General features: G+C 41.0%; 1 protein-coding gene across 1 annotated transcript in view; it reads right to left on the bottom strand.

The window, feature by feature from the left end:
* Positions 1–12,524, bottom strand: part of afdna (afadin, adherens junction formation factor a) — a 137,694-nt gene that overhangs the window by 76,476 nt on the left and 48,694 nt on the right. The window contains 6 exon segments of the mRNA XM_049590976.1: positions 3,036–3,286; positions 3,599–3,693; positions 6,122–6,166; positions 8,221–8,367; positions 8,686–8,770; positions 11,390–11,547. Coding sequence (XP_049446933.1) covers positions 3,036–3,286; positions 3,599–3,693; positions 6,122–6,166; positions 8,221–8,367; positions 8,686–8,770; positions 11,390–11,547 — 781 coding nt within the window.

Raw genomic sequence — 12,524 nt, 5'->3', positions numbered from 1 at the left:
ACATCCACAACATCAGGCTTGTATCCCAGACTGAAGCAACTGAGCTGCACAAAATGACAGCTGGTCATAACGTGACTTGCCAGGCGTTACAGAGACTTTTATAGGGAACTGTTCAATTCCTGAAACCTAGGAAAAACATCAGTGCCACAATTCATAGATCTCTATGGCAGTAAGATCTGAGCAGCTGCTCTCTGAAGCTGCCGAATACACCATTTGATCTTTAGAGACAGATTGACGGTCCAATTAAAATACAATTTGATATTATTACCTCTGCCAAGGAGGTTGGATTTTCAGTTTGGTTTGTTTGTCTGTTTGCTGGCAGGATAACTGTAAAACTACTGGCCCAATTCTGATGAAACTTGATGGAAGCATGTGCCAGGGAAAAGCCCATTACATGTTGGAGCTGATGTGAATCATTTGGTGGATACACAAATTATTTTTTCCTTTCGTTGCAAGATGGGGCATTTGGCTTTGGCGGAATAAATGCCATACATCTTACAATCCAGTAGATAGTAGTTCAATGAGAGTGATAAGACTGAAGCAAGACAGAAGAAGATACAGGCTATAAACTAAAATTAACTAAAATAAGCTGAAAGATGCTACAATGCTACGCAGAGCGGAGGAGAAGCACAGAGAGTGAGAATTCTACACATTGCATACACAGTCATTTTATCCCTTCAATAGACAAATACCTCCCTCTACTCCATCACCGATTCTTCTTTTATCCCTCTCTGTTGTATAATCAGAGTCTGGACGGTTGTATTAACTATGGATTAAAGCTCTCTGCCCCCACAGAAAAGTAAGACAATAAACAAATTACAACAAACAGTAAGACAATCACATTAAAGCAGTAAACCATCTGATCTCATTTTGAGTAAAGCCTTACAGGCCAATCAGCACCATCATTGGGAGTGCTACAACAGGAAAATAAATGGTGATGGTATGCCAATGTATATCTGATTTGATGAAACAAATAGAAGATATAAGTAAAGAGTAACAAAAGCAAACACAGAGAGTAAGTTCACAGGACCCTGCTGGTCTAAATTCCAGCACACTCCAGTTGTAGCTTATCACTTCTTTCTCTATGGTTAGAGGTGCTAATCAAAGTCATCTGATGGGAGTCTTTGGCTGGAATGCAAACCTGTACTGATGACTGTAAAACCCTCTGAGAAACAGGGTGTGAGAGCCCTGTTACCGACCACATCTACAATACATGATTACCTTCATATCATTGTCCAATTTGTCGTAAACACTCAATTAAAACACTTGGTTGATGTGTCATTTTGTGTCAGTGTAACAAACCCGCTACTCAACGTGCACACAACCAAACTATTATGCAGTCGCCGAGTTATTATTAAGCAAGAAAATCTTCCTGTAATTCACCAGTTCTGTACTCATTTTGTCTTCAAAATACTAAAAGAGGTCCTTTTATGCTAATTTTGGGTTCTTGCTTGTATTTTGGGTTTCTACTATAACATGTTTACATGCTTTGATGTTCAAAAAACACTTAATTTCCCTCATATTGTCTGTGCTGGAACACCTGTATTCACCCTCTGTCTGAAACACTCCATTTTAAAACCTGTCTCTTTAAGCTCCCCTCGTGAAAAAGCAAAGTCTGCTCTGAACAGTTGGTGTTTCTGGGTCTCCCGTGTCTTGGCGTCTCTGCATCAGCATGGTAGCTGGGGATATCACTGTGCATAGCGACATTTTCTCCGATTAAAAATCACCAATAAAAGCTTCTTAAGACAACCGGACATGTTCTAGCAGGAACATGATCGGAAATCGGGGAGAAATTAATCTGCAACCAAGATTTCATGTTTCCCTGATGTTAGCATGTAGCTACATGTAGCACTATAGGCTACATAATGTAACACTTGCAGTAGCATGCCAGGCACCATGTGGTCATCTGCTCCAGGCACGCTACTACAAGTATTTACATTACAAAGCCTGAACTGCTACATGCAGCTACACGCTAACATCAGGGAAACATGAAATCTTGGTTGCTGATGCTGCTAATTTCTACCCGATTTTAACTCATAATCCTGTGGATCGCTTTGTATTATAAAGAAATCTGTCAGGATATGACATCATCTTGCAGCCAAAATAGGAAAAACGTTGGAAACAGAGTGTTCAGTGCACAGGGATTACTTCTATATACATTTATCTTATTATTTAAAACTTTAGCCAGGTTTAATACAAACACCTAACATTGTAACCTCTTATATATTACAAAAATAAGGTTACCTTTCAAAATGTTTACTCCTTACTGGTGCAGTAAAGCACCTAAACACATTTTACATTCTGCCACCAAATTTAAACAACTTTAAATTTGTTCAATACCAAACTTTAGAAACACTTTGAAAAGATGTGTGATGGACCTCAAAATAATGAAAACTTCACAGGTCAAGCTTCACAAGAGAAACCAGGGTTTGTAACTCTAGTCTTGCATCATCTGAAAGAACTAATTCATGCAGAAACACAAACAGAGCAAAGAGCTACCGTGTCAGTTACTTACGCACCTCTTTCTCGCAGCGTCAGTCTTCCATAGAGTCATTAAAGGGCCATTCAATTCAAATACAAAAGCTCTCTTTTGTCCTTCACTCATCCCTAACCAGCTCACCCACACTTCCTTCTCCTCTTATCTGGTGTGTTCCCACTTTCTGTCTCCTGTGAAGTGTGTGAAACGACGGCGAGCAGGAGGCCACACCCAACACCATGTTGATCAGATTAGAGGGCAGCACGCCTGCCATAACCCTAGACCTCCGCTCTTCCTCTCCTCTCATTTCCTCATTCTCTCCGTCCGTCCAACCCCAAAACTTCCCTCCTCCCCCTTTTCCTTCCCTTCATCTCTCGCTCTGCCTGCCAACTCCAAACCTCATCCTCTCCTCCCTTCATCTACAATAACACCCTCTTCTTTTTTCTGCTCACAAACTTGAGTAGGGAAGATTAAAAGGAGGGATCATGGAAAGATAAAGAGGTAAAGAAGGAAATAAAAAGAAAGATAAAGTTAGAGGTAAAGACCTCCTTCCCCTCACCCTGACTTGTGTCGGCTCCTCATCATTGCAGCCGGCTCCCTCTTCCCTCCCTGGTCGAACATCGGGTCCACAAATTTAAAGACGTGTGCAGAGCCAAACTGGAGGGTGGAGCCTGAACGCAGCACCGTCGTCTCGGTGACTCGTTGCCCGTCAACAAAGGTGTCGGCGTCTGGACCGTGTGGCGTCACGGTGACCATGCCTTCACTGTGCATGAGGTTGCAGTGGTGGGGCAGGATCCCTGGACCGAGCAGCTGGGGACGAACAATGGCAGGTACGTCAGCACAACACACATTACAGAAGCTACATCAGGAGCACCTAGTTCAAACTGAAATTCAAGTTCAATGCTGCTAAGAAATCAGTTAATATATCCTCTGTTTTTGTTCTGACATTTACTTACTTGATTGAAATTGTGATTACGAAAGAGATAAAATGTAAGTTGTGTTTATTTTTCTCCAGGTACAGTGGCTTCCACACCAGTATTCTCCAACTAAATACCATGCAATAGTAGAACTGTGTTTTAGTGTGGCTTTAAACAACTGTAAATGTTCTGGTGATGTAGTTACCTGTATGGCTCCATCCTCTGTGCAGTCTGAGCCGACCTCGGTGATGCTGTGCTGAAGCCGGTACAGCTTTGGTTTGTCCCGTGAGTCAGACCCGTCTACAAACACACACACACAAACACACACATAAATTTAGCACTGGGCACAATGGTCCTCACATCACAAGAAGCACTGCATTCACACTCATCCTCACACACTCACACTATCTGTCCACACATGACAGCATAGAATCCATCCATCATTTCAACATGACAGGGTCAATAAGAGTCTACTGGGATGTACACTGCTAACGTGGCAAAAAAGTATGGTGGCTGGTGGGGCTGCAGAGCAATTATTGATTATTAGTAAACAGGAGTTTAGTAAAAGCAAAGCGGCATATTAGTTCACCAAAGAAAAAAGGGAAATGTTGGCTGCTCTGGGTGGAAAAAAATTCTGGGTAAAAATGAATGGGTATCAGAAAAACCTCAGAACCACCTTCTAAAAATAATCCAGAAAACAGCTAATATGACAAGACTACCAGGATGGCTTGGCCTTTTACAGTCAAGTAATGAGCTTTAACAAGAAACTGGCAACTTTGTATGAGATCAGGGACATCATGTATCTATTAGAGATCATTGTTGAATCAAGTTTAATAGTAACATGCTCCATGCTAAAGCTTTAGTATACTAGTATTCTTTGAAGGAGCTCTATTATGCTCATATTTGTATTTTAAGTTCATACCAGAACATGTTCACATGCCTCAATGGTTGAAAAACATTTTATTTACCTCATACTGTCTATGTTGAAACACCTGTATTCACCCTGTCTGAGACACACGTTTTAGCGCCTGTCTCTTTCAGCCACCCTCCTAAACAAGCCTAGTCTGCTCTGATTGGTCAGCCTTTCCAGGTCTTCTGTATCTTGGCATATCTGTACCATCAATTCAGCAAAGGGAATGACTATAATGGAGTATAGCGGCACTTTTTACAGTGCAAAAATACTAATGAAAGTATCTAATCCAAAATCTTCACAACTAGACACAAAATCGAGAAGGGAATATGTTTTGAATCTTTTGAAGATTCTGCTGAATTATACATTTTTGTTTCAGATAACATGATCAATAACATATTATACAGTATCCCAAAACATGTCAGGTGTGCTTGTCCTTGTCTCTGCACTGCAGCCATCTTATCTGCACCCTGATAGACTATTAAAGAGACACCCTGAGCTGTCGGATGTTAGCATGTAGCTACATGTAGCAGTGTACTTGCAGACAGGAAATAACTGCGTATAGCCTCACTTTCTCCTCTTACAAATCACCAATAAAATCTTCTAAACACAACTGGACATGTTCCAGCAGGAATATGATCCCAAATTGGTGTGAAATTAACAATATTAGCAACCATGTTTACATATTTCCCTGACATTAGCATGTAGCTACATGTAGCAGTGAAGGCTACATAATGTAAACACTTGCAGTAATACACCTGGAGCAGATCACATATCAAGAAATCTGTCATGAGCTGACTTTATCTTGTCTTGAAAGTGGAATAAACCGTTGTTAACAGAGTATTCAGAACAGTCTGAAGCCTGTGGCTTTTGCTCCCAGGGATTATTTTTTTACATACATTTACCTCATTATTTGAATCTTAAGCCATATTTAATATGAATATCCGACACTGTAAAACTATATACATGACAGAGAATAAGGAAAAGCATAATAGGTCCCCTTTAAAGTATTGCTTGATTTGAAGTTTCCTATATCACACCTTGTGACTCTATTTAGAAATGCACTTTACAGGGTAATCACTATGAAGACAAAGATACCAGATACACTCGCTGGAGTGTTTCCTCGAGTGCACGGTCCTAAATCTTTAAGCATTTAATGTTACTATCAGTTTGACGTTTTATTTGTAGCCACTGTCAGTCAATTTTACTGTAACTGGGAATGCAATATAAAAAAAAATTGTTTCCAAAAACGACTTTAGAGTGTCTTTGAGACATAAAAAGCCTTTTTTTGTTGGCAATAACATGTCTTCTGAATCTGCACCTAATATTTTCTTTAAAGTGTAATAATCTCCTAAATTTTATTCAAAAGGTTAGTCTGATATTTTGGGAAATGCATATACCACTTTTCCTCCAGCGAACATCATGCTGAAGCCAGCACCTGTAGACTGAGCCAGGCTAGCTGTTTCCCCTTGTATTAAGTCTTTGTGCTAAGCTAAGCAAACTGGCTGTAGTATGTAGCTTCATATTTAGCATACAGACATGAGAATATCATCAATCTTTCCATCTAAATGTCAAACAATTCCTTTAAAGGGACATAAAAAGGAATTTTACCTATAAAATCTAAATAGCTATAAGCTGTACCAGTGCAGTAACGCTACTAAAAGACTATGAGTGCAACACAGACACTACATTTAGCAGAGGGGGGCATGTGTTTGATTATTATCAGCCAAATGGGGAGTCGGGGGTCACTGCACACCCTCCCAACAATCCCATCAGCCACTGCAACAGACACAGAGGAGGTGTGGTGGATTTTTTTACCTTCATGGTGCCGATAGGCGTAGTAGGCATAGTGATTCCCTCGCCCTAGGCAAACAGGCAGGCAGGTGCGGAGGTAGAAGGACACATGCACAAGGCCCCGCACACACACACACACGTACACACAAACACACACCATGCCATAAGAAGGTGGGGAAGAAAACAGACACATAGCAGAGGGTGAAAATGCAGCAAGGAGGAAAAATGCAGCATTACCTTGTTAACCCATTAATGCATGGAGGAATACAAACACACACACACACACACACTCACACATATGGAGTATTTGAGGGCTTTTCACTGTCTACGTTTATGATAGAATGCAATACTGTTCTTACCAGATATTAGTCCTTATCTTAAATTAACGTTAAAGGAAAACATCACCAGTTACAGGTAACCGAAGCTGCAATCTCTGCCTTACACACACTAATCTTAGCCACTGCAAAGAGCTATATTAGTTATCAAGCATACAGGAACACACTCTCTCTCTCACCCACACACACAGTCCCAGCACCCAGTGTTTAGGAGAGCAACCAAATCAATTTTCCAGTCCTTTCCACAGACAGTGACCCGTCAACCTGACAGAGGATGAAGTCGATGTGTTAGTTCATTCCTGGACAAGACCCACTGGTTTCCCCAAAACTGTGCCAGCACTGCAGCTTGGTGATGCCAAGTGTTTGGGGTCACCATCGGGACAGATAAGTTAATGGCATGAGGCTCATGACAGACAAAGAGGAAGCTAAAGAGAGAGGGATCAGTAGAGAGAAACAAGCTGTTAGGGCTGGTCACATTTAGCAAGACTCAGGTAGGGGTTGTTTTCCAAAATGCTTCAGTGGTATCACAGTGATGTCTCCACACTGGGGTTGTTTTACTGCATTCCAGGACCTTTGCTGTAGCAACTTACCTTTTGTTGTACTCCGGGTCTCTTAACCTGTCGAATCTACCTCTAATTCAGGGATTTTCCTCCATTTCCCACAATGCATTTTGAACAACTCTTAAGTAAACCTTTTTTCCCCCAATCAAAGAACATCTGGGTGTACCAATTGACTGTAAATCTGATGTTTATGTTTAGATCACAAAGACATTTCCTGCTCTTCACATCAGCATCATATCAAGAAGTAAAGCAAACTTTGAAATGAAAGGTAGATCAACATCATAAGGCATTTTTAAGTTGGTTAGAGCATTGTATGGTGGCTTTTTCCATTGAAAACACATGTGACACATGTTCTTGTGCAAGATTTACGGGCACTCACAAGAAAATGGCAGCAGGTTAAGACAAAGTTCATGAGATGAAGTACACGTAAGCATTTCAATTACCCTGGAAGCAAGATACTAAATATTGCACACTTTGCTGCCAGTTTGAGAGCAAGGTGGATAAAACGAGGTCCTCTTTTGTGACAGTTCCGCTAATAAATCAAACATTTTGTTTAGGAGCAAGTAAAAATTGTGGGCAAGCAGACTTCTAAACAGCTTACCCAGTCAAAAAACATTCAAGTTGCAGCCTGGACTAATAATAATGCTAGAGTTAAAAGATGCTGCCATAAATAGTTATCGTTTAAAAAAACTCAAGGTAAATAATGTATTGACTAAGTGTTTCTTTTGTGGTGTATAAAACTGCAGTAACATCTGTCCTGGCAGCTTCAAGGCTTCAGGATGAAGCCGTAGTGTGCTGGGGTGTTGAATGGAAGTAATGCGGAGGCAGCATACACTATCATCCTCAGGTAAATGCAGCTACTTCTAAGAGCCGTCTCCAATAGAGACTTCAGCGATTCCTGACCTCCTGTGGTGACTTTTATATACTGAGGAAATCCTGCACTAGTCGGAACACAAACCACAAAAACAGCTGGAATCCATAATGCAGCCACATGTGATTCACTCACATTAGCAGGGAAAGTGAGACAGGCTTGCCTTTGAGGAACACTGATTGTTATTTACTGTAGCTGCACTGCTGCCTGCTGGCCAACACCACTCATCACAGTGGTGTTCATCAGAATAGCTGCTGCTGCTTCTTTTACTGCTGCTGTTGTACAAGTATGTCTGATGGAGCTAAGACATCACAAATACAGGAGCAGACATCATGGTGCTGTGTGTTGCGGTCCTACCTGGGCTCAACTCCACCAGGTAAGGCAATTTTTCGGGCGGCAGGGAGCTGCTGCTGCCTTCCTTCCCTCGCAGGCCTTTATCATCTTTTCTTGCCTTCCTCCCCTGGTAGTCCGGGGGTCTCTTCTTCAGCTGGAACACTAGTGCTCCTAACACATGAAATAATACAAATTTTAGCATGTTACACTGGAATGTTTGTCACCAAAAGATTGTTTAGTATATGATATATGGTAGCCCATGCTTGCAACAACACTTCCCTGATCCTGTGCAACAAACGACACAATAAGAACAAGGTGAGGAGCTACAAGCAGAGTTGTAATGACTGTAGGGCAACAGGAGGGGGCGGTAGCAACCAAGAAAAGAGGAAGAGTCTGAGAGAAGCATGCTGTAAATTTATTGTGTGGAACCGTGTGTGTGTGTGTGTGTGTGTGTGTGTGTGTGTGTGTGTGTGTGTGTGTGTGTGTTACCTCTGTCAGCAGGCCAGTCCCTGAAGATCTGCAGTGGACACTCAGTATCGTCCAGAATCACTTCCTTGCCTGACTTATCATCTTGCTGCAAAGAAAATAAACCAGAAAAACAAACTGGGTCAGCTGAGGAAACTAAAGCAAAATAAACTCCAGCAGTGACCAGCTCAGAGTTCACAGAGACGCTGTATTACAGAATGTGCTTCAATTCTTGTAATTCACAGACAGACTTTGAGATGAGAAGAAGACTTTTAATTACTATTTCAGACAGCAAAAGATCACAGTTGTTCCTAAATGTAACTATTAAATGTTTCTTCTGTGGGTGGAGGTGTGTGTAATGTGCCCATGTCAAATAATGTGTCTAAGAGATTATTCATTGTTTGTTGTCATCTCACAACTCAGGCTTGTTGCCCCTTCAAAATACACACACATAAAACATAGAGTCTATTCACATATTCAAATTAGAATAGAATTAACACAATAAAAACATTAAACACATAAACAAACAAAGTACTAACAGTTTGCGCAATGTCTGTCATATGAGTATTTTAAAATCATAGTGCAAAAAAAAAACCCTGATTTATAGTGGGAATGAGGAATTATAGGGTTTAAAGATAACGATTCTTAGATTGTGACGAATTTCATGTGCCATGATTTCCAAAGTTCCAAAGTTGACAATTATTAGATTGCTTGAATTATACAGTATTAGAGCTGCAATGACTAATTAATTAATTCATTCATTTATTGACCCCTCTATGACAGTAAACTCTCTGTCTTTGAGTTGTGGAAAAAATAAGACATTTGAGGACATTATCAGCCGGTTGTCAAAGCTGGGCTGTTGGTGATTGTCTGCCGCCCTCGTCGGTGCGGTGTGTCTTACACCATTGCCCCTCGTCGGCTCCTGTCTACTTTTTTTTTGGCTATTCAACATGTTGGCTCAGCGTCAACCTTTGTGAATGAAATCACTCTGATTGGCAGTTTAGCTCAGCACACGAGAAGAAAAACGTAAGTGAGGTAAGTAAACAAAAAGCTTAAGTCAAGAGGGAGTGAGACCCAGACAAACTTGTTATGTAAGGTACGTTTGCTTTTCTTGAAGCAGAAACATTTTGTGATGGTTTGTGTTATTGTTCACTGGTGCACGATCAATATGCTCTGTTCTTTCAACACTGGATTGTGTTGAAAATGTGCTAACTTTCTAACCAGCATCAAGATAGTCTTCCAATTTCCCTTTTTTGAATAAACGTTTACAGACTACTTATTTCTGCTGGTGTGGAGAATTATTTCCTCTCACAGGTGCAGAACGTATGTGTCAGCTGTAGGCAACTTTTCTGGCCGAGACATGGTAATGTCAGGAGACACATCAGGGGGCTTTGGTTGCTGCTAGCTCTCTGAAGTCAGTTTGGTGTGTGTGGGTCTTAATAGACCAAAAAATGTAGCTTTTAATCAAGAAAATTACTAACGGATTGATATTGATATACACTAAAAATACTTGTTTGGCTATTCTCAGGCTTCATAAATACTGCAAAGTTGCTGTATTTCTTTACAAAGCTGCCTGTAGTCTACAGCCATCCTACATCTCTTCATGCAGTTCCGTCTCATCTCGGTTAACACCAACCCCACCCACCCACCCCCAAACATAAAAACACAAGCTGACATGCTACTAGCTTGAGTACTAGTGCTTATATCTCATGCTCACTAACCTAATGGACTTTGCCTGTGCTTCAGTCTCATCAGCAAATTGCTACTGACTATCAACAGTGTGTGTATGTTTGTGTATCTGGGACAATGTGTCTGTGTGGGACAATGTGTGTGTGTGTGTGTGTGTGTGTGTGTGTGTGTGTGTGTGTGTGTGTGGTCTCTGGAGGGTCTTCCACTGTATTGGCTGTGGGAGCAGCAGTTATTTCATATGATTGGCCGTAGCCAGAGTCCATCTGAGAGGATAGATAATGGGAGAGGCTGTGAGGAGGGCAGCCAAGTTCACTGTCACGACCACACAAACACACGCACACACACACACGGAGCAAGAGACACACACACATATACATGCAGGCATAAAGCATCTGCTGCTGCTGTAGCACTCAGTCTGAAAGCAACTGAATTGCATTCCTCCCAAAGGTTTTAGTGCCAAGTAGCATTCTGTTTCAATCTGCCAGTCCGGTGAAGAGTGCATGCATCTGTGTGTGTTTGCGTGTGTGTGTGTGTGTGTGTGTGTGTGTGTGTGTGTGTGTGTGTGTGTGTTCTTGCGCATGTGACCGTGACCTTGGCTGCCCTCTGCACACAGCCTCTCAGAAGAATCATGGAGGTGTTTATTGATGAGATGGGAAGATAGAAGGTTGTGTTCAGTAGAGAACAGGGGAGGATGTAGGTGTTAAGAAGTGGGCAGTGGCTGGCAGCACACTCACAAATAAATTCACTTTAAATTTGGTGCAAGTCAAAACATGACGAATAAGGTGCTGCGATCACATATGGGTGCACTCGATGTGACTTGATACCTGTTAAATAGTATCCACTGCAGCTGGAAGGGCTTACAACTCACAGCGCAGGCCAAAACTTGTAGTTTTCCTTAAAACTAGGTTCAATTTAAAACAGTTTAACTTGGCTTGACTTTAACGGGGGCATATCAAATCTGGTATTTTTGGTATGCACCGTCTATCTGAGAGGATGGATGTGTTTCATGGTGGAGTTGTAGTAAGATAAGCATAGTTACCCGGGCAATACAGTACTCTCTGGGGTTCTCCTTCTCCAGCCCGTACTTCTCCAGCGCCTCCACCACAGCAAAGTCTGCCGTGTCTCTTGTGGAGAGCAGGATGGTTTTATATGGGATGTTGGGCTTCAGACTGTCAGCGTATATCCGCAAAGTGCCTCCTGCAGGAAAGTGCGACCAACAAATTTTGTTAGTTATTGCACCCTGGTAACAAATAAAAGGCCAGATTATTATTTACTCACACTAAGAAAAAATATTTGGAATTTTTGAAGGGTGAAATAAATAATCTTAAAACACAAATATTCTGTTGTAGGTTTTTTTTCTTAAAATTCAACGTTTTACTAAAAAACATTTAAAAGGTTAAAGGCTAATTTAAACAAAGCCAACTACACAGGTGCTACACAGGTGGCTGTGAGTCTTTGTACCCGAGCAAAATACTAGTTAGCGGAAGGGTTTCTATGCTACTGTGTAGATTTTCTGTGTAGTTAAGTTGTATTGATTCAGCTAACACACCTAAAACACACATAAAATATGCCTCAGTAGTCACAACATTAAACAGAAGTACAAAATTTGTTTCCATAATAACTCACAAGGTTCACAGACAAAACAATTGTCTCTTGATAGATAGTTTTCCCCACATACACGACATGCTAATAAGACATTTTACATTGCATAAATTAGCCTAGCAGCTAGCGGACTTTTCCTCTATTCATATAAAGCCAGGATAAATCACGCACAAGATTTCAGTTGCAATTTCGTGGGGGTTTTATTGTTTTTACATTTTATTGTTTCTTGTCTCTGAAGTAAGTGTAAAACATCTTCACTTCCACTGAGAGAAATGGTTTTCAGACTACAAAAACAAACATCATAGCATCATACTTGCGTTTGGCCATGTCGTTAGGCTAGTTTGCTATCTCTGTCAAGTAGCTGTCCCTTAGTCACTTACTCTACAGCAGCAAACGGCACTTCAAAATAAAAGCTCTGTGGTGGAAATTCACTGTACTTAAAAATAAAGCTTGATTTTTTTTAATTTAATTTTATTTTTTTTTTTACAAATTTGACACATTCGTAAGTCACTTGTGGTCCATTCAGAATGTGCCAGCGACCCACTTCTGGACCATGACCAACCAGTTGGAAC

The sequence above is a fragment of the Epinephelus fuscoguttatus genome, linkage group LG11 (genome assembly GCF_011397635.1).
Source record: "Epinephelus fuscoguttatus linkage group LG11, E.fuscoguttatus.final_Chr_v1".
NCBI lineage: Eukaryota > Metazoa > Chordata > Actinopteri > Perciformes > Serranidae > Epinephelus > Epinephelus fuscoguttatus.
Note: the sequence above shows the minus strand (reverse complement) of the source record. Positions and strands in the feature narration are given on the sequence as shown.